This window comes from Mustelus asterias, chromosome 9 (genome assembly GCF_964213995.1).
Source record: "Mustelus asterias chromosome 9, sMusAst1.hap1.1, whole genome shotgun sequence".
Taxonomy (NCBI): domain Eukaryota; kingdom Metazoa; phylum Chordata; class Chondrichthyes; order Carcharhiniformes; family Triakidae; genus Mustelus; species Mustelus asterias.
Genome location: NC_135809.1, coordinates 46423277 through 46445650, shown reverse-complemented (window position 1 = coordinate 46445650; position 22374 = coordinate 46423277). Strand labels below are relative to the sequence as shown.

Sequence of the window (22374 nt, the reverse complement as noted above, 5' to 3'; positions counted from 1 at the left end):
AGTTTTTCAGCAGGGTGGCCAGTGGTTAGCACTGCAGCCTCACAGTGCCAGGGACCCGGGTTCGATTCCTGGCTTGGATCACTGTCTGTGCGGAGTCTGCACATTCTCCCTGTGTCTGCGTGGGTTTCCTCTGGGTGCTCTGGTTTCCTCCCAGTCTGAAAGACGTGCTGGTTAGGTGCATTGGCCATGCTAAATTCTCCCTCAGTGTACCCGAACAGGCACCTGAGTGTGTCGACTAGGGGATTTTCACAGTAACTTCATTGCAGTGTTAATGTAAGCCTACTTGTGACATTAATAAATAATAAGTAAACTTTAAACAGTTATATTGTTCACACATTGATTTACTCTAAAAAAAACAGGCCTGAAGACACTGCCTCAGGCTCACCTCGGCCTCCTGTGGTTGGAGGGTTTCGCTGATTGACAGCCTATCCATCACTCTGATTGGTCGCCATTACGGACCCACCTTCCTGCTTTTAGCCAATCAGCGGCGAGGAGCGGGGACGGTCACGTGGTGTGCGATGGCGGCGTCCTTGCGGGGTTGTGACCGCCGTCAGTGAGGAGCCATCAGTAACCCGAGGGGCAGCTGCGGGAGAGCGGCGGAGCTCCGCGGCCGGGCAGAGCCAGCTTCCCCAGCGGCTCTGGGGTTCGGCCGGAGCCCAGCGGCAGAGAGACACCATGGGCACCGTCCATGCGCGGGTAAGGAGCGACCCGAGGGCCCGGGGCCTGGCTGCTGGGATGGGGCGGGGAGATTCTCACAGGGTCTGCAGCATTGACAGCTCCTCCAAGCACTGGATGCTAACGTCGCGGGACTTTCTCATTCAATGTCAATCTTTGCTGAAATTGCACATTCATGCACACCTTAAAAAGGAAGATTTACCAATGTTCTCAAATATAAAGAGGCAACTTTTAAAGGTTGTTGGGATGTGACTAATGTTTGCAATTCTTTTTTCCATGGCTTCATTCTTGGGATATTAGCATCATTGTCAAGGCAATGATTTCTTATATCATAGAATCCCTACAGTGCAGAAGGAGGCCATTCGGCCCATCGAGTCTGCACCGGCCACAATCCCACCCAGGCTCTCCCCATAACCCCATGAATTTATGTTGCTAATCCCCCAACTAAGGAGCGATTCAGCATAGAGTTTGCACGTTCTCCTCGTGTCTGCGTGGTTTTCCTCCCACACTCCAAAGATATGCAGGTTAGATTAGGCACTTAAATGAGTGTTAAATGCAGCAATCAGGCCTACGTAATAAGATGGATAGAATCCCTACAGTTCAGAAGGAGGCCATTCAGCCCATCGAGTGTGCCCTGATCTCAATCCTACCCAGGCCCTATTCCACTAACTCCACATATTTACCCTGCTAATCCCCCTGACACCAGGGGCAATTTATCATGGCCGACCAACCTAACCTGCACATCTTTGAACAGTGGGAAGAAACCGGAGCACCCGGAGGAAACCCACGTAGACACGGGGAGAACGTGTAAATTCCACACAGACAGTGACCCAAGGCTGGAATTGGTCCCTGACGCTGTGAGACAGCAGTGCTCACCACTGTGCTGCCCTTTTCCAATTTATTCCCATTTATAATTGGGAAGGTGGTGGTGAGTCGGTGATTTGTACCCCTGCAGTCCATGGGGCTGTTTTCCATAACGTTTTGATGGAACTGAGTGACTTGCTCGGCCATTTCAGAGGGAACTTAGGAGTCAGCCATATGGCTTATTATTCATTGTTAATCACCTTGAGAGGTTGCTGGCAGATTAGCTCTGTGTAGTCTTATGACTTTGGTTTGATAGTGTTCCCATTACATTGCTGTTCCTATTGGCCAGAGTACTAGGACACCCTCTTACTTTTCTGCATAAATGGGACATGTCTTGAGAATGAACCATATATGTAGAAACAAGTATATATTTAACAGACATGTATGATGGCCCCTGATTTTTGTCCCTCTACACTCCCTAGATCATGCATTTCATACAAATGAAAGTGCACATGGGAAACCTACATGTTTTGGAAAATGATGCCATGAACTCCGTTCTGGGAGACATAAATGACTGGAAGATGACTCTTAAGTTTATCCTGCTCCCTAGGATGTAACCATGTAGCTGTTGCCAAAATAGTGCCTGGTTTTGTTGTAGTTTTGAATAAAAGGAATGCTTTGAAGTCTAAAATACATGTTTTATTATTTTTATTAATACACAGCTAAAAAGATGCAAACATCTAACGTGTGTTATTTATTTGCGATTTTTAAATTTAAACTTATTTTGCTTGCCTGTTTATGTATACCTTTTCAGAGTATGATCTCAGACCTGCACCTTCTCCAACCAGCCAAATAACACAAAAACGGTGAACGTTTGGAAAACTTCACTATATTTGCATAATCGATCATACCTTTTAGACCTTTCTCTTTTCTTAAATTTTGGAAATCAACTGTTGATTGATCCATTGTCACTCTTCCTGGCTGATATTTTCTCGAACTGAGAGTTGCTAACTTTCCAGACCCTTTTAGAATACCTGTTTTAGGAGACCTGTTTGGAGCATTGGATTCATCATAATTTATTTTACTCATTGAATCCAAACGTGTCCTGGATAGACCGAGAGGGAAGAACCAAACTGTACAGTTATTTAAGATTCTAAGAATGGGTTGGATCTATTTGAGTTCACCATTTTTTTTGTGTTATTGTATCCAGTAAATATGTGCCTTTGCAAATAGAATTCTATAGATTAAAAGAAAAACATACCAAAATCTTTCAGAGCTTGGAGCCTCTTCCTGTGAGTGGGCCGGATCTATCCCCTTCACTGGATGAAACAGAAACCGTTGAAGTGGAACCTGAAACCAAACAGGAGGTTCTAGAAAATAAAAAGGTGAGAAACTATTTATTTGATTTTTTTTGTTGAATGTTGTGATGATTAGAACATGAGATTTTTGTTTTGATTTCCCTCACCTGGTGGTGATGTCAGCTGTGCAGTGAGCCACAGACTGAGTGATAAGGTGGTGAGCAAATCCCATGAATCATGATCTGTTGCGAGTCATACCACCGCCACTGTTGGTAGATACAGTCAATTGGCCTTCAACTACCATACAGAAGGATCCAAACTGCTCCTTTGGGCTATTTGTTAGCACAGTAATTTAATTTGATTCAGGACTGGTTGTTGTTACTGGCACATCTTTAAATACTGTATTAAATTCACACTGAACCACTAATGAATGAAATGTCATTGTAACCAGTTTGACTCCTTCAATGCATTAAGTTCCTGAAATTGATCAAGATGGGATACCTTGCTTAATAATTCTCGGTCCTTATTTTCTCCCCAAGCCCCATAAAATAATTTATGGTTGTAAAATAGGTCGTGTTTGGGTTTCTGTTGTAAAGATTTAAACTCAAGGTGAAGGAAAGGGAAACACCTTTTTTAAGCTTGATTTATATATTTTTTATTAATTTAGAAGAATTTCCAAGTTTGATTAATGGTCATGCTATAATGTCTTTCTCATTTTAGGTGATTGTTCAGCATGTGCACATTGATGGAATCAGCAGAACTAAAGATGATCTCTTAGTATATGAAATTGCTGATGTATTCAAAGCTAAAAATCTTATTGAAGTAAGTGTACATATAAAAATTACAAGAACAAATTTGCATTAAGTATTAGGCTCTGGACTTTTCAGAGCTCTGCTCTAAACTGTTAGTCAAATTTTGAGGGAACGTGGTTTGTATTTCAACTGAAAATAAGAACCCTGAGCATCATGTTTGAGAAAAATGCCTGAGAAATAATTAATAGTCTCAGGGCACTGGTTGCGACTCTTGGGAGATTCATGCACTGTAAAATCTAGGCTTTTCCCCTGCTCAACAGCTTTAAGTTCTCAATCCTGCATGGGTAGACGTAACGTTTGATGATCTGTAGCACATGCATAAAAATGCATTTTGCTTTATTAAATGACACACAACAGATATGTGCCCATTTACCCATTAAATTCCAAAGACCTTCTTCTTTCAAGATACAGGCAGCATGGTGGCACAGTGGTTAGCACCACTGCCTCACAGCTCCAGGGACCTGGGTTCAATTCTGACCTTGGGTGACTGTCTATGTGGAGTTTGCATGTTCTCCCCGTATCTGCATGGGTTTCCTCCCAGAGATGTGCAGGTTTCCTCCCAGAGATGTGCAGGTTAGGTGGATTGGCCATGGTAAATTGCCCCTTAGTGTCCCATGGTCAGATGGATTAGCCATGGATAAATGTGTGGGGTTGCGGGAATAGGGAAGGTGGCCTGGGTGGGATGCTCTGTCAAATAGTCAGTGTGGACACGATGAGCCAAATAGCCTCAACTGAACTGTAGGGATACTATAATTCTAGTACCTTCTCAAATTGTTTTGTATCTCGTGACATTTTCCTCAGCGCTACCTTGTCATCCAGATCATTAATAAAGATGAAGATCAATTGTGCTATTGCCAATTTAATCGTGACCAGTTCACTTACAAAATCATTGCCATTAATAACAGCTTCTTCCAATGACAGTGCAATCAACTGCTTACCCAACCAAATCCCGCAGAATTCTAGCTTATTAAGTAGCCTTTCATGTTTTATACTGACTTGTACTGCAGAATGGCTTCTTCTTGATTTCCTTACATAGTGATTTAATGATCTTGACTGGTTAGATTAAAGTGCAAAATGATAGTTAGAGACAAGTACCCCTTCAATATCAGTGCTGGGTATTAGAAGCTGAAACTCTTGCATCTTAATTGCCTTTCGGACCCTTTTATCTGCATTAGACAATTATGTAAGTGATGCAAGCTGCAACACTTTTTTTTGCTTTTGATGCATCTTCAGGCAGAAAAATACAACAGTCAAGGCTGACGCCTGAACAGACTTGCATGAACTGAAATCAGATTTGAATAGTACATATAATGATATACCTGGAGTACTGCAATTGTAATGGCTAATGGACACATTATTAGTATACTGTACAGTCACGATATGTGTCAAATAGATTAATGCTGAAAGAGGCGTTGCATGAATATCACAGAGCAGTTTCATGTTGGGCGTTCTAGCCGTTAAGCACATTGTTTCAATAACTGAGTGGAATTTTTTAGCCTTTGTCACAGTGTATATTCTGAATCAGGGTGATAGAGTCATTATGGCATTTCATGCACACGTACAAAAGTACAATGTCATCACTCCTATTCAGTCAGCAAAAGATTTTCAAGGTCAATTAGAACAGAATCAACCCAAGCTTTGTACCAACAACTTAAACTTGAACTGATGGGTGAGACAGATCTCTGCAGCTGTTTTCTTGCTCCTTTGGCTGTCTTTCCCCCGTCTTATTGGTTATAGGATTATTGATTCACCTTAAATTATTATTCTGATTCTTTTGATTTTTCACCTAGCAAAACAACCTTCCTTGAATCTTCACTTTTCTTGACTGGACAACGTATGCCATCCTCAAAGGCTACTGTAATCTTTTTAATACAGTTGATTTTTTTTTTCCCCCCCTAAAATTAATCCATGTCATGATAGCTAAATGGAAGGAAACTTAGCCTTGCTAAGTCTTGAAGGTGGCACTGCAGAGTTGATTCTCATAACTTTATAAACTAGTCACTTATGTCAACGGTGGAGTTTGACAAAATGTTAATTTTTTTGTTCCATCTGTTCTGAAAAAAGGTTATGAAAAAGTCTCATGAAGCCCGTGAACGGCTGCTTCGCCTAGGAATTTTCAGAAATGTGGACGTCCTGATTGATACAGCCCATGGTAATTCTCAAAATGTTTTTACTGTAACTGTCTATTGTTTGGTGATTCAGCATAGCTATCGCTATAACTGAGTTCAGCCAAACATGATTTCTCAAAGGTGTAGGCCTGAGAGTGGCTACATCCTTAATTATTTTGTTTGCTTCCCCTACCCCTCCAATTCAGCCTTTTGCTGCTTTCTCACAAAAGCATCTGTTAGTTTAATAATTTGTCCGGTCGCATCTCAACCCTGTCTGTGTCATTTATTCCATTCTTCAGATTTGCTTGCCCTCAGTGCTCGATCCAATAATTCCTATATCTGGCTACGGGTACTGAACCCCTTGCTTATCAGGAGGGCAGATAATTATTTCCACTGATTTGTAATAAGTTGTGGCAGAACATTTGAGAAATGTGGTGTTCCTCTTGAAGTTAAATGCAATGCATGTTAAGAACTCTTAAGATGGTGTTAAAGCTCAAAAGCTCAAGTGTTTTAAAAATGCCTTGCTTGGATTTATGTTATCACTCCCAAGGTTTCGTGCACTAACCTGTGGTGCTGCAGCAGCTTCAAGTTGTTCTTTTCTTAATGCATTTTCTTCATATTCAAGGTGAGGAGGCACTGGCAGAGGGACTGGATGTAATTTTTGAAGTAAAGGAAATGAGACGATTAACTGGGAGCTACAACACTATGGTTGGGAATAATGAAGGAAGTATGGTAAGGTGACCTTTTATAAATGCATTAAGTATGACGTGCAACTGCAATTGCAGTTCCCAATTTTTAATTTTTGTTCATAGGTTTTGGGTCTAAAGCTGCCCAATCTATTTGGTCGAGCAGAGAAGATAACTTTCCAGTTCTCCTATGGAACAAAGGAGACCTCCTATGGCCTGTCGTACTTCAAACCACAGCCTGGAAATTTTGACAAGAAGTAAGTAGTTGTTCATCCCTTTTCTCCATGTAAAAAAAAAACAAAGGCAGAAGATTATGGTCTTGCTGCTTCCAAAAAAAAAGTGATGTCAACTATTTCCAGAAAAGTTTTATTTTGAAAAATAATGTTTTTGGCCTCTTTAATTTGTGCATTTTTTAAACTCAACATTGGTACAATAAATTACTAACTTTCTAGTGAAGATGTCCATTTTCTTTTGTATTTTTCCAGAATAGTCTAGGGCCCTCATAGACATTACACAGAAAATGCAACCTCCAGTATAAATACTCTCTAGGAAGGATTGGGGTACTATATAATGTAAATCTCGTAATGCAAACAACCCAAAGTTGCTGTGAAAAGTATGGTGAGGCAAAGGCACTTGTAGCATGAGCACTTAAATAATGACACATTCGGGTGAGAGCAGATACACAATTAAAGATGGAAATTGGGAAGTTGCTATTGGAGATGCGCAGCTCCATTGTTCAAAAATAGCATCCAACGGTCTGGCTCTTTCCTGTACTTGTACTGTAGATATGAAATAAATTTTGCCACAGGACATTCAGTCAAGTATAAATACTCTTGTTAATGCTGTGATAAGTGTTACTGCCAGGCAGTATCTGGCAAGAAAATTAATTATTATGTCTATGGCGTTTCATGCTTCAGATTCTTTTGTTGGCGATTCAAATTATTTTTAAGACTGTGTCCATTTTTCTCTCTTCAATCCTTCTTTCCCCCTCTATTTCTCCTTCACCTGATTTGATATTCACCATTCTAAATTATATTTCCTTGTTCAGCTCCTGGGTTATTAATTTCACAATCCTTCAGTTGGATTGGTTAAGAATATTAGCAGATGCCTGTCATTTTCATTCAGATCCTGGATGCGCTACAGATAGTGCTACCACTGTTTCCATTTTGTACTTCTAGCAGTTTGCAGCGCTAAATATTATCGATATTATGCATGGGCACATACATCTAACTAAAGGCAGCCATAGTTTGTTGACTTGTTAAAGGAATTTTTGGACCATTATTTTCTTGTTCATTTGCCTTGGTTTTCCTTGTCGCTCATCAATTTTCACCCTTCCTTTTCTACAAGCCTTACTCCTGACTATGGTCCAGTTCAATGAATACCAGTCTAGTGTAAGCCTTGGTTGGGAATGTTGATCTCTTGATTAGGGCAGTGTGGAATTGGCGCAATATTATAATCATGCTTAATCCTGTTCTCATCAAACGTGGGTGCAGCTATTGTTCCAATGGAAGATGCTCAATAAGGACCTCGGCTGTGTTTTGTGTTAAATACCTGCAGTAATAGGTTCAGTGATATATATGTATCATTTAGTTTGTGATGATTCTGTGCTATTGATATATTTTATGTCCGAGGGGGAACTGCTTTAAGGTTCTGTTTTTCTACAAGCAGCGGTTTGTCTGGTGGTAAGGCAGCAGATGCTGAGAAAGCAGGATGACTCACTTTAGCTAGGAATGTGCTAGTTTGTTGAAGGCTTAATGCATTTTTTAACTCAAGTTCTCCTAGGATTTCGGGTTACGTTGACGGAGTCATGTGATATTAGATTAATGGGAGGAGCTAAGCTTCCAGCAGAAAAATAGTTTCATCTTCTTTTCTCTCTGTCTGTTGTCTCCTCATTGCAGTGTTAATGTAAGCCTACATGTGACACTAATAAATAAACTTAATATCGCTTGTTTGATTTTTTAAAAATCCCTAATTTGTCAATGGAATTACTCCTGAAGTGAAGCATTTTTTCTTCACATTTATGCCAAAATAGAAAAAATGATGGGGTCTAGTCTAGCTTCATAATATACCTTGGGGTTCTGTCTGGCACCTTAACAGGATTGTTAAAAGTTTGTCCTCTGAAGGATAAAAATATCAAGGCATTGCATAAGCCTATATTTTCATTGTTCTTGTTTGTTTCATAGCCAATTTACTGAAAAAGGTACAATGTGTACTCTTTGGGAGTTTTTGTCTTTCACTTGCACACACTGTGACCCTGGACATTGCAAATATGAAGAAAAAAGTACTGTGTCCTTTTTCCATGTTTATGCTCAAAAACATTTGAAAGACTAATGGGTCTTCCATTGCTCTTGGACAGCCTTGGTAGTAATGTTTAACTGCTAAATTAAAATTCATATTTTGAAATGGGCAATGTCGGGTAAATATAAGCTATTTAGATCATTCAGAGGCTGGCTGTATCTGTTTGGAAATTTCTGACTCTGAGCCAATGTATGTCTTTTTCATCTCAGCAGGTCTTCCAGCATCTGTGGAGAGAGAATAGAGCCAACGTTTCAAGTCTGGATGACCCTTTGTCAGAACTCTGACGATGGATCATCCAGACTCAAAATGTTGGCTCTATTCTCTCCCCATAGGTGCTGTCAGATCTGCTGAGATTTTCCAGCATTTTCTGTTGTTTCAGATTCCAGCACCCACAGTATTTTGCTTTTATGTCTTTTTCTTTAGCGTTGCTTAGCACCATCATGAGATAGATGTTTAATGATAAATGCTGACTTTTTTAATATCATCTATGATATATCTGTAGAAAGAGGTTGAGAAATACTGTCATTTTAATTATGGCAAAGAAAGGTAAATCGTGTTAACTTATAATTCACTTATACCCTAAATATAAGACAGTTGCCATTTGTGTTCAGCTGGCTGGAATTCAGCCCTTTGTTTTAATGTAAGAAAAAATATAATGCACTGATCATTCTGTGTAAATGAACACAGTATCCCTTGGATTGGAAAGTAGTTATTGTTTGAACTTATTCCATGATCATTAGTTATCTAGTTGTCCAGTTGCTTCAATCCAAGAAGGATTGTGTTGTCACTTATTTTGTGTTTCAAAGAGATCACCAATATATACACATAGGCATACATCAATTTAGACCTATCACTAACTAGATTCATAATGATCGTGCTTTGTGCAAGGTGGGGTTGGATGCTAAGAAATGGGAGGGGTTGCTGTTTAATGTTCTTAAACACTTATAATGAACAAAATACTGTTCCCTACTTTGTGGGGTGAAACTATATAATTCAGTTTGAAAAAATAGCTATTTTGTGGCTGGAAACTTTTAAAAATCCTTACAGATGCAGAAGGAGGCCACTCGGCCCAGTGAGTCTGCACTGATTCTCCGAAAGAGCATCTCATCCACCCCATCCCAACAACCCTGCACACCCACCACAGCCAATCCACCCAACCTACACATCTCTGGACACTAAAGAGCAATGTAGCATGGCCAATCCACCTAACCTGCACCCCTTCGGAGGAAATCCATACAGACCCGGGGAGAACATGCAAACTCCACACAGACAGTCACTCGGGCAGAATTGAACCCGGGTCCTTGGCGCTGTGATGCAGCCATGCTAACCACTGTGCAGCCAAGGGATACTTAAAGATGTCAATGAAACTTCAGTATTGTATTCAAACAAAGTAAATAGTTTGTGATGTGAATGAAACATTTGATCATTGTTTGTAATATGTGTATCTTTTTCTTTAGTTTTGCTGTTAATTTGTATAAGGTAACTGGACAGTTTCCCTGGAGCTCGCTTCGTGAGACTGATAGAGGGATCTCAACTGAATATAATGTATGTGTGAAGCACTTATTTATTTAATTGTTTTGATTGATAATCTTTCTCATGTTTAACTTTGGAAGTGTATAGATATTGTTGTTTATTTGTAAGTAATCACTATGTATTGTTGCTGCCGGTAAATAGATTTTTATGAACATGAATGTGGTTACATGTTAGTGACATTAAAGAAATTGATGGAGAGATTGAATCAATTGCAGTTTTCTGAGATTAGAGCTACCGCAGTGCAGTTTATAAATATCATGAAGATCCTGATGTAGATTCTTGCATATTTGACCATAAACTCAGTCCTGTATTTTAAAGTGGAGGTTATTTTCAAGAAGTATCTTGTGCTGCTGTGTTCCCAGACCAAGGAGAAACTAGTACTACTGAGGTACCACATCAGAATTTCTTTTCTGAACTATTGTGAAATTAAGTATTTGGTCTACTTTCTGTATACTATACCAGGAGACTGAGATATATTGACTAGTAGGGTAAATACATGGGGTTATGGGGATAGGGCCTGGGTGGGATTGTGGTCGGTGCAGATTTGATGGGCCGAATGGCCTTCTACACTGTAAGAATTCTATGATTCTATGTGACTGATTCTCCATTTTCTTGTACACAAGGTGTGAACTATGTTGTTTCTTAAATCATAACTAACTGCGATCTTAAACGTGTATAATTCAGAAGGTTGTTCAGAATGTTATAAAGGGATGCTAGTTGAGCTGAGAGCATTTTGAGAACCAGAATACAGAGTTTTTTTTCTTTGTACTATAATATGGGACTCTTGACACACTGATGTAAGGAACTAACGGTCTTCTCCTTATAGTTTCCAATATGGAAAACCAATCACACTCTGAAATGGGAGGGAGTTTGGAGGGAGCTGGGCTCTCTGTCTCGCACAGCATCTTTTTCTGTTCGGGAGGAAAGTGGTCACTCTCTCAAATCTTCAGTTTCGGTAAACCTTCAATTACTACAAATGTTGTCTGTGTTAATTTTTGGTCACTCTAGTTAGAGGCTGTTGCAGAATTTAATCTACCCCATTCACAGATTTCAGCTTTTGCATCTTGGACTGGCTGCCAAGTGAGTTCCCGTTTTCTCTAATGTTAACGTTTCTGCACCATTATATTACAAACTATTTTGCACTCATGCCAGTAATCAATACCTGGCCATGTTGGCTTTTCACAATACAGTAGTGCACTTTTTCACAAGTACACCAATTGAGGCATTTTCTAATATTTCCCATATATTAAGTCTAGCTGTCTCCTTTACTGCAAATCTGATTATGGAAATCCTAATCTGAGTCCGGTTCACTTGTTGCAATAAGATAAAAAACAAAATACTGTGGATGAAGGAATCTGAAGCAAAAACAGAAAATGCTGGAAAATCTCAGCAGGTCTGACAGCATCTGTGGGGAGAGAATAGAGCCAACGTTTCAAGTCTAGATGATCCTTGGTCAGAAGGGTCATCTAGACTCAATGTTTGCTCTATTCTCTCCCCACTGATGCTGTCAGACCTGCTGAGATTTTCCAGCATTTTCTGTCGCTTGTTGTAATTCTGACACTACGTTTTGCAGACGTTTGTTTGTGGAGTCTGTGCAATAATCATAATAAACATAATCTTATGCTTCCATCTCTTTGCTTTGAAAGGTGACATGATTCCAACCCCCATTTCTTGGTTAATAATGAGTAATATGGTAATTAAAGACATACAAAGTTATGATCTCTATCAGAAAAATCTCCAAGCATTAAGAAAAAATCATGCATAAAATCCGGTTGGTGTAGTTAATTACCATTTCAGACTCTGATTCAGGTTTTCATCCTCAGACACACAAGGAGTAATCTGAATCTCAGTTGGGTAATTTATCAAAAACTCTAAGATTAATTTCTACAGGGAACTTTAAGTAGACTGCTGCTTGTGGATCTGAAGAACTTTCAATAAAATCCACCTGAACGGTTTATTTATAGTGCAGTCTTTTCTGAATTGGTTCATTATATGATGTGAATTTTTAGCTAAAACAGTAACAGTTCTGAAATCAACCATTGCCTTTGACTATGATTTTAAAACTCTATAGTGCCTTATGTTACCAAAACACCTCAAAGCACTTCACACTGAATTACTCTGAAGTGCAGTGACTTGTGTATAAAATGAAATAGCATTCTGTCCAAATAGCATCTCTCAAAAAGTAATGAACCAAATGGTCAATTCATAGAGGCCCAGTTCTCATTAATTTTATTTCTAAGTACTATGGTTCACTGAGCTTTTTTTTGTGACAACCTGGTGGAAATACATTATTGTATTAGTTGTGCATTCACGTAGTTATATTACTTGTGGAAGACTCATTTGCATTATTATTTTTCTTCATAGCATACCATGACTGTTGACACGCGGAATTCAGCAATTCTCCCCAAACGTGGCGCTTTGCTTAGAATAAACCAGGTAACGCAGGTTGTGCTGGCAATGCAAGTTAATTAAAGAATGAATGTGTATAAAGCAAAAAAACCACATTCCAATTTTCATCAATTTAAAGCAGATCATTTCCAGGGCAACAGAAAATTGTTTCAGTTTTTATTGTGGAATCTACGGAAATTATGCCAATTTTAAAAGTTCAACCTGATTAATTGCTATAGTTCCCTGCATTACAACAGCAATTACACTTCAAAAGGATTTACTTGACTAAAACGCCTTAGTTGTGAAGGGTGTTTTTTTATTAATAATTTCACAGGATGTGAGCCTCACTGGTAAGGTCAGCATTTATTGCTTATCCGTGATTGTCCTTCAGGAGGTGATGGTGACTCTCTCTCTCGAGTACAGTGGAGTGGCTCACTAGGACATGTCTGAAGGCAGTTAAGAGTCCAATATATTGCTCTGGACCTGGGGTCACATACGGGGCAGACCGGGTAAAGATGACCGCCAATGAATCTGTTTGGTTTTGAGACTTTCTAGTAGTTCATGATCCCCATTATTAATACTGGCTTTTTATTCCAAATTTTATTTAATTAATTGAATTTAAATTCCCTTGTTGCCAAGGTGGAATTTGTACTCCTATCTCCAGATCATCGGTCCAGGCCCTGGATTATAAGTCCAGTAACATAATTACTGTGCTATCATACCCCATATATATTTATTTTAATTCCCTCACTCATCTCAGACTGTGGCTCTTGACTCCTACTTGATGTAGCTGCTGAAGATCCTAATGCTTTGAAAAATGCTGCATATTTGAGAGGAGGCGGTGGTGCAGTGGTATTGTCACTGGACTAGTAATACAGCGACCCAGGGTAATGCTCTGGGAACCTGGGTTCAAATCCCATCGTGGCAGTTGGTGAAATTTGAATTCAATCTGGAATTTAAAATGTAGTGATGACCATTGTTGTTTGTTGTAAAAACCCATCTGGTTCACTTGCATTCTTTAGGGAAGGAAATCTGCCCTCCTTACCTGGTCTGGCCTATATGTGACTCCAGGTCCACACAGCAAGCTGGTTGACTGTTAAACGCCAGTGACGCTCACACCCCCTGAACAAATTTTTAAAAAGTTATGGGCAGAAATTCTTAATCTCTCAATATTTATAACATTGCACTATCTATTAACACAAGAAAACTAAGCTAATTTATCACATCTGTTTCATTTGAAACATGTTATTGAAAAGCAATATCTCTCAACACTGGTGCTTAATAGTGCTTAGAATGTAACATTTACCAAAGAACATTTACTATATTTGTGAAGATATTAATGGTGCCTCTGCCCTGTACATGTACTGCAAGCCAGAATAATTATTGTGCTTATCCAGAAGAAGCCCTCTTGTGTCATTGCATACTATTTCTTCCTTTGAACAGGAGCTGGCAGGTTACACTGGAGGTGACGTGAGCTTTTTGAAGGAGGACATTGAGCTGCAGTTCAACAGCAGCCTCTTGTGGGATAGTGTAAGAGCTCATTAATTAATCTTCATCAGCTAGATCTAGTTAAAATATGACCCATTTGCTGGGAAATGTTCGATCTAGGTCAAATTTCATATAGGAGTGAGTATATCCTGTATAATGCAGCCTTGAATGAATGAGGTTTGTGCTGTTTAAGTTTGCACTGCAGAAAGGCAGATATAGTAGTGTGTGCAGATTGAATGAAACATAAAAAAATGATGCATTTAAAAAACATTAATTCCCAAGGAGATTCATTTCAAAATTACCGTTTAGATGCTGACTTCTTGTCATTCTGGAGTTCTTGGTGCTGCATTTGTAGATGTGATGTATGGTGATCAGCAGTACAAATGTGGGTGCAGTTGGTTAAAATTGTGCAAAATTCATAAAATAACTTCAGTAAATATTGATCAATAAAAGCGATATTTTCATTTCAACCCCAAACCTAAGAAATAAATTTCCAAAGGCACATGAGAATAGCTTCTGAATTTTAAAATAATTCAAAAGCAACTATAATCTGTAATTTAAAGTGTTTTCCTAGTTTGCCTGTCATGTGAAAACAAAAGCTGTTCTCTATTTTCTGTTGGAATAAAAGAACTGGGCTGAATATGATTTTACAGCTGTTTTGCTGATGCACCCGTTGATTATAATGTGGATAATTCTTTGTGGTTATGTAGTGCTCTACTAAGTTTTTTTTTTCCCTGATAGGTTCTCTCAGCTTCCCTGTGGGGTGGCCTTCTAGTACCAATTGGAGATAAGCCATCCTCTATTGCTGATAGGTGAGTGTTTGTTTCGGGGGTAAATGAATGCAGTTGTGCATTGATTTTTCAGGTACTGTATAATACAGACAGTGAAACTAAATTATTTTTATTGAACTCGATAGAAGGGAGTCGTAAACTTCATGTAACGTTAGATACTCCAGATATTTGGGAATACTTGGGTGCTTGGTGCCAAAACTCATTCCATTCCTCAGTATAGGTAGTCTTCATCTTGATTGTCATAAAAATAGAATTTCCCTGTACATCTGTAATGCCTAAGCTGGCTAAATGTGCCAAATAAGAACACTGAGTGGGGGAGGATTGATTTGTGTTGTGAAGAGAGAGTTAGCACAAACTGTTTCCTTTATTCCTGGCACTTGTGTTTGTGGAACAATTTGGATCTCAAATACACCTTATTCAAGCTTTCATTGCCGGAGCATTGTTGAAGATGTTTGGGATTTTAAGGGCTCATCTGGTATGCTGGATTAATTTAAGAGTTGAATATTCACATATTTTCTTTCTGCTCGTCCTCCTTTTGGGGTACTAATATATGCGATTTGTGAAGTTCTCACTTTTCATAAGGTGTGATGGTCACTTACAGGTCAAAACTTTATTTTTTGGTTCATTAGCTAATTACAAAAACAATGGGGCAGAAGTTGCATTTTTAATAGAATATCAGAGTGATCATTTAATCACAAGTCAACTGTTAAGCAACGAGGCTTTGCTGATGTACTGTACCATAGAAGTACAAGTTTTCCACAATGCTCCATGAAATTTCCAACCTCAGTAGGCTTTCCTCTGAGATACTGGGTGAAGATTAGTCAGTTTCTTAAAGAAAAGTATCACCCATATTAAAGTGTGTTCATTTTTTTTGTGCAGTTTGTAAATTAGTGATATTCACCGAATACTACTTCCTCCATTCTCATTTCAGCACAGTTTATTGTCTTTTAATAAAAACACTGCTTCACTCTCTTGAATCCTTGATGTGAGAGGGGCTGTAAGTGAGCAAGGGATTGAGAGGACCTGTGGGTTGAAGGGAGCAGCCTGGATGGTGGGAAGCAACAAATGGCAAGGTCAGGGAGGGAAGCTGCAAGTGGGATGTAGGAAGCAGGAAATAAGCAGAAAGGGAGTTAGGAGTAAGAAGAGGATATTTGAGCCGGTTAAGTTGAAAGCAGCAAATAGATTTTTAATGTAAAAATTGCACGTCAGGAATGTAACCCACCCTTGTTTTCTAATGGAATGAAATGGATTTTCATTTAGCATGCTGTTTTTAGGAACATAGGAGGAGTGCTTATTGAGGATTGACTGGAAAATCTTTTTTCTGGGCAGCACGGTGGCACCGTGGTTAATACTGCTGTCTCTCAGCGCCAGGCATCCGAGTTCAATTCCCGGCTTGGATCACTGTCTGTGCAGAGTCTACACGTTCTCCCCGTGTCTGCGTGGGTTTCCTCCGGATGCTCAGGTTTCCTCCCACAGTCCGAAAGATGTGCTGGTTAGGTGCATTGGCCATGCTAAATTCTCCCTCAGTGTATCCGAACAGATGCCGGAGTGTGGCGACTTGGGGATTTTCACGGTAACTTCATTGTATGTGAGCCCACTTGTGACACTAATAAATAAACTTTGCTGTCATGAATCTCCAGATAGTCACTAAAATGCATTAGCAAATAACTTGAAATGGTTGCTCTCCTGTCAGTACTACTGAATGAGGGAAGGAAAAATTAAATCTAAATCTGTTTTTATACAAAAAAAAAATTTTGAACAGATGTAGCCCATTGCCAAATGTTTCCTTCTCTGTAAGAGATGAATGGAACATGATGAAATAGCTGAACACTGACTTTTCGAAATTGGTTCATTTTCAGATTTTACCTTGGGGGGCCAACAACTGTCCGTGGATTCAGCATGTATAGTATTGGACCACAGAGTGAAGGTATAATGTGTGTTTGTGTGTATATATGTTTGCATTTATGCCTGCGTTCATTTAAAGGTGAATATAACACCTGTGAATATTATCCATTCCAAAGAGTATTTTTTATTGTTTTAATTCCCCACCTTGTTGCGTTTGAAGGCAGACTCTTCCTTAGTGCTGGCTATAAGCTCCAGTTTGGTATCATCTGCAGATTTTGATAGTTAATGGCCCAGATCTTCAGGTCTCCAGATAGGTATCCCCAAAGATATGGATAGGATCCATTGGTACTTGGGTGAGAAATTTAAACTTTTGGTTGCTCAATTTACCCTGTCTGATTGGCCAGAACCTTCCAGACTCGGGTTGTTTGCCCTATACGTACCCTGGTTTTTACACGGATCTACTTGGAGGTTTTCATAGGTATGAAACCAGTGAAACTCTTGAATAAATCAGCTTCAAAACCCACAGCATGTTCACACCCCCTCCTGAGTTTGTGTACCTGGCTATTTGAAAGTTTGGACCAAATGTAATGGGATAAAAATTAACCCACCTCACTTCCACCCCCCGCATACCAGACAGTGCTCACCCCACTCCGACATACCGACCCCACCCTGACTACACTTCCACCTGACTGACCATTCAACCCCCCACCTGACTGACCATGAACTCCACCCCAACTCAACCTACCTACTCATCTCATACAATTGCCTTCTCCGTGGCTTCTCAGCATTGAAACAAAAGACTTATAAATGTTCTGGTTTATGGCAGCTACTGCTGTAAAAAGAGTGCGTGGCTGCAATTTCCCCAGTGATGCTGCCCTGCACTGGAAGGACTCCAGAACCATGTCCACGACACATTAACGAGGAGGCCCGGCTTGGAAGTCCAGATGAGAAGTGTGCCATTCCAATCTAAATAAAAAGGAGCAGAGTGGCAACCGGACTGTAACTACCACTCCACGGACGATTCGATCCATTATTTCAAAGGCCAAACAATGTAAAATTTTGAATAACAGTGGTCCCTGCATTGTGGAACATTTCTTTTACCATGCTCCAATCTGAATGACTCTGCTTTCGCTCAGAAAATATATTTTTCAATAAAGTTATTTGTCCCCTGAATTGTATGCCCTAACCTTTTGTCATGCGGCATCTTATCAAAGATTTTTTGAAAAACTACCTTTAAATTTTCAATTATGAAATTATTAACGCAATACAAAATTTGAATATTTAAAACGAAAGAATTGCTTTATGTAATGTATCACACATGGCCTACAAATATATTGTTAGTGCTATAGTCACTGATTCATCTCTAATCTACCTTGCAAAGTGAAGAAGAAAAAATATTTTCTGAAATAATACAAAATAAATGAAAAATAACCAGTTGTAAATAGTTTCACAGATTATCTCTACTACTTTAAAATAAAAAGTAATCTTGGAGAAAACAAGAGGGCAGGATGGTGATCGGTCTTGATGGAATTTAAAATAAAAACAAGGAGTTTGAGTCCATTTAGAGAATACAAAAATTGCTTGTGATTTTTAAATCCATGCAAAACATTAACAATGCCCTCGGTATCTGAATAAAATTATGCAGCATATTGAAAATGCTGCTGAATGATCGATTGTATTTGGGCTGCTGTTACCTGCATGTTTTCTAGACCACAAGTAAGAGAGATTGTGAGATCAAGGGAATTAGAGAGAATAAAACGTTTTGTTCTGTCACATGAACAAAAAAAGTAATAATTCCTAGGTAATTATGTTTATGCCTTTATCAAGGGATATATATTCCAATTCTATGTAAATACCTGACAGCTTTTAAAACTCAAGTTCCATTAGTTTTGAGTTTAAATGTAGGTGATGTAATGACATTTGATTCTCTTTTTTTCACTGTGTAAGGGGACTACCTTGGTGGTGAAGCATACTGGGCTGGAGGGCTGCACTTTTACACACCTCTGCCTTTCCGTCCAGGCCAAGGAGGATTTGGAGACCTTTTCAGGACCCACTTCTTTTTGAATGCTGGCAACCTTTGTAACCTCAACTATGGTATGTAAGATAAATTTGGCCCATGCGTGGCTGCTGCTTTTCAGTTTTTTTCAGATATTTCTCTCACATGAATTAGCTGAATTATCATGCTGTGTTGGTTCATCCTGTTCCTTGTGTGTGAAACATAAATCAAATGTTTTGTCTTTGTTTACTGGCAGAATGAATCTCTCAAGCTTGACAATATAAGTAACAGTTACAAATTTCATTAATCTGGAATGTAGGCCCTTGTCCCTACTGGTAAAAATTAGGCGTTGTTCAAAATACAAATCAGAATTATGACTATCTGCTTCTGGGGTTTAGGTCTGAATGCAGTATTTTGCTTTGGAGCATGCTGGTCATAATCATCGATTTATTGTTTCCCACTCCCTGCAAAACAAAAATTCTAACTGTGCTTTCAGTGACTTTTAAGGGCATAATATTTCCTTTCGGTTGAGCCTACATCTAAGTTACATTTAAAGTACCAAGTTTTTAAAAAATCATTTGTGTTGTAAAATGTTATTTTAGAAAAGCAGTTTAATTGAAAATGCTGTTTTTTGTTTCATGTGTACACGAACACTTTGGATCAATTTTTCAGGTGATGGTCCCAATGCACACCTGCAGAAGCTGGCAGAATGCATTCGATGGTCCTACGGGGCAGGGATTGTCCTGAGACTGGGAAACATCGCCAGGCTGGAACTCAACTATTGTATTCCAATGGGTGTACAGAGTGGGGATAGGTAAGTACCTCCTGACTCTTAGTCCTATGGGTCAAAGTTGTTCAAAATGTACTTATAATTAGTAACGGATTATTTAAATATACTTTGTGTGTGGATTGAGCTGAGTAAAACTTCATTAGTTGTTTTTTAATACTTTAAAAAGAATATGAACATATTAACTTACTGATGACTGAACATTTAAAATATGAATACATTGAACTAAATACTTTGGTATAAATATATTTACTAGATATGTGGTTAAAAGTTTCTGGGATAATCATAACTCTCCTCTTGCCTTCCTTGGGTGTTTGTATGGAAATCAACATACATATCTGTCCAAATACCAATGCATTAGTGTTTTAGAACATATTTGAAGACTAGTAGGTAGGGCCTTTTAAATCATCATCATGTCGGAATTTATTTTACCATGGGTATTCTATAGAAATCTGTGAAAGCGGTAAAACAAATTTAAATTGCTTTAAAACATTATTCTATATCTTCTGATAATGTTCCTCCTCATTGTGTAAATTTAAGCTACTGCTTTGATAATATTACATTGCAGTGCAGTCGACCTTGTATAAAATAGTATGGTTGGTGTTACTAATTTCTCCTTAGAAGAAATTTCACTGAACGCAACAGTATATAATTATAGTTTGCATGAGGTATGAGCTCCTTTTCAGTCTGCTGTATTAATTCTGGTAACGTAGGGTGCCAGATCAAGAAACAAAAAGATAAGACGAGTCCTGGACATCTGAAATTAGAATTAGAAAATACTGGATTTTATCAGCTTCAGTCAGAGAAAGCAAATTTTATGCGTTTAAGGTTGAATATTACTGGAAAAAAATTTCCATTGTAATGATTTTTATTTATCCTGTGCAGGATATGTGATGGTGTGCAGTTTGGAGCGGGAATAAGGTTTCTATAATGCCTTCTTGGAAAGGAGCAACCGACTTGTGTTTCATTATTGAAAGCCAAAACCAGTACTTTATCAAAATTATAATAAAGTTGTTTGTAATTTGATATGGGTTTGATGTGTTTTATTAACCAAATAAAGTTTCAAGAAGAATCAGAACTCGAAATAAATATACTCTGCCAGTGGATCAGCTATCACTGTCCCCTTTGCAAAACTCTCCAGATTCTCCATTCACTTGTTAACTTCATCCATGCCTTTGTTGTGGGTAATTACATCATCATGGTCTTGATGCAAACCTGGTCAGGAGTGATGACCCCTTCTCTTAAAAGAAGCTTCCCTACCTGGCTGTACTGTCACCAACTGTCTGGTCCAGACTCTTGCTGTGGCAATATGGTGCTCTTCACCAAAATTACACCTTGGTCTGTCTCTGACTCCTCTGCATATAATCCTTCTTTGAGCATTACACTTTGTTTCTCATCTCTCATTTAAGATCCTCATTCTCACCTAAGTACAACAGCAAATTTCTCACCGAGATATCTTGCTTCCCTCAGCTATTGCAACAAGCAACTTATTCTGTGCTATGATTTTAAATGCCATTTCATCATGCGGTCTTGAGCTCATCATCCTCTTCCTCCCTTCATCTCTAACTCCATGTAAACTCCCTTATCATATTGGGGGCAACACCCTTAACTTAGCCATTGCACATGGCTTTGCTGCTCCTATTGTGCCAATTATAATTAAGACCATATCTGATTACTTTTTTGTGTTGCTCTGCACCCAAATCCCCCTTCCCCTACAAACCCTATTTCTATATCCACCCTTGGGAAAAAATCTCTCTCAATTCACTTAAAACTACACTTTCAAAAGCTCAACCGTCTGGCAAGAAAGGGCTTGGGGCTCCGAAAGCTTGTGTGGCTTTTGCTACCAAATAAACCTGTTGGACTTTAACCTGGTGTTGTTAAACTTCTTACTGTTTCTAGCCCTCTCACCAAAGTATTTCTGTAGCTACTAATTTGCACCCTCCTTGGAAAGACGGAGGATGAGGGGAGACTTAATAGAGGTGTATAAAATTATGAAAGGCATAGATAGGGTGAACGGTGGGAAGCTTTTCCCCGGGTCGGTGGTGACGTTCACGAGGGGTCATAGGTTCAAGGTGAAGGGGGGGAGGTTTAACAGATATCAGAAGGACATATTTCACACAGAGGGTCGTGGGGGCCTGGAATGTGTTGCTGGGCAAGGTGGTGGAGGCGGACACACTGGGAACGTTTAAGACTTATCTAGACAGCTATATGAACGGAGTGGGAATGGAGGGATACAAAAGAGTGGTCTAGTTTGGACCAGGGAGCGGCGCGGGCTAATTGTTCCTGGTTTCTCGTTTCAAGGCTTCATTCTACGATCATCTTGCTGGTGCCAGTACAGAGTGAGACTGCGGATAGTTGGGAACCTGTCTCGGGGGCAGGGAATTCATATGGTGTTCGTGGAAGTGGAAATGACTAGGGTTGGGAAGCATTTTCCGATCGGGGCCATTGTGATCTCCTGGACTCGTTTCGATCGCCTCAGGGGGTCGGAGAGGAATTTCCCAGATTTTTTTTTCCCCATATTGGCCCTGGGGTTTTTCACTCTGGGTTTTCGCCTCTCCCTGGAGATCACATGGTCTGGAATGGGGGGGTGGGGGTAAGTTAATAGGTTGTAATGAACAAAGCATCGTAGCTGTGAGGGACAGCTCGGTGGATAGGATATTGGTATGTAGATAGGCTGGAAAATTGGGCGGGGATCCTGGATTCAGGATTCAATCCTGGACCGGGGAGCGGCGCGGGCTTGGAGGGCCGAAGGGCCTGTTCCTGTGCTGTATTGTTCTTTGTTTGTTCTTTGTTCTCACTTCCATCAATAAGTTCAAGGAGCTCATGGATTTTGCCATTAAGGTGTGCCTGCCATTTCCCTCCCTT

The 22374-nt window shown here is 39.4% G+C and overlaps 1 protein-coding gene across 1 annotated transcript; it reads left to right on the top strand.

Moving 5' to 3' along the window:
* Positions 1-481: 481 nt before the first annotated feature.
* On the top strand, positions 482-20535 carry LOC144498667 (sorting and assembly machinery component 50 homolog). Its single transcript, XM_078220125.1, has 15 exons — positions 482-696; positions 2754-2864; positions 3498-3599; positions 5654-5741; positions 6323-6429; positions 6510-6640; positions 10139-10226; positions 11041-11169; positions 12579-12650; positions 14046-14132; positions 14832-14902; positions 16741-16808; positions 18674-18820; positions 19395-19536; positions 20395-20535. The coding sequence occupies exons 1-15, from the start codon at positions 676-678 to the stop codon at positions 20438-20440; spliced, it is 1410 nt and encodes a 469-aa protein (XP_078076251.1). The 5' UTR covers positions 482-675; the 3' UTR covers positions 20441-20535.
* Positions 20536-22374: the final 1839 nt, after the last annotated feature.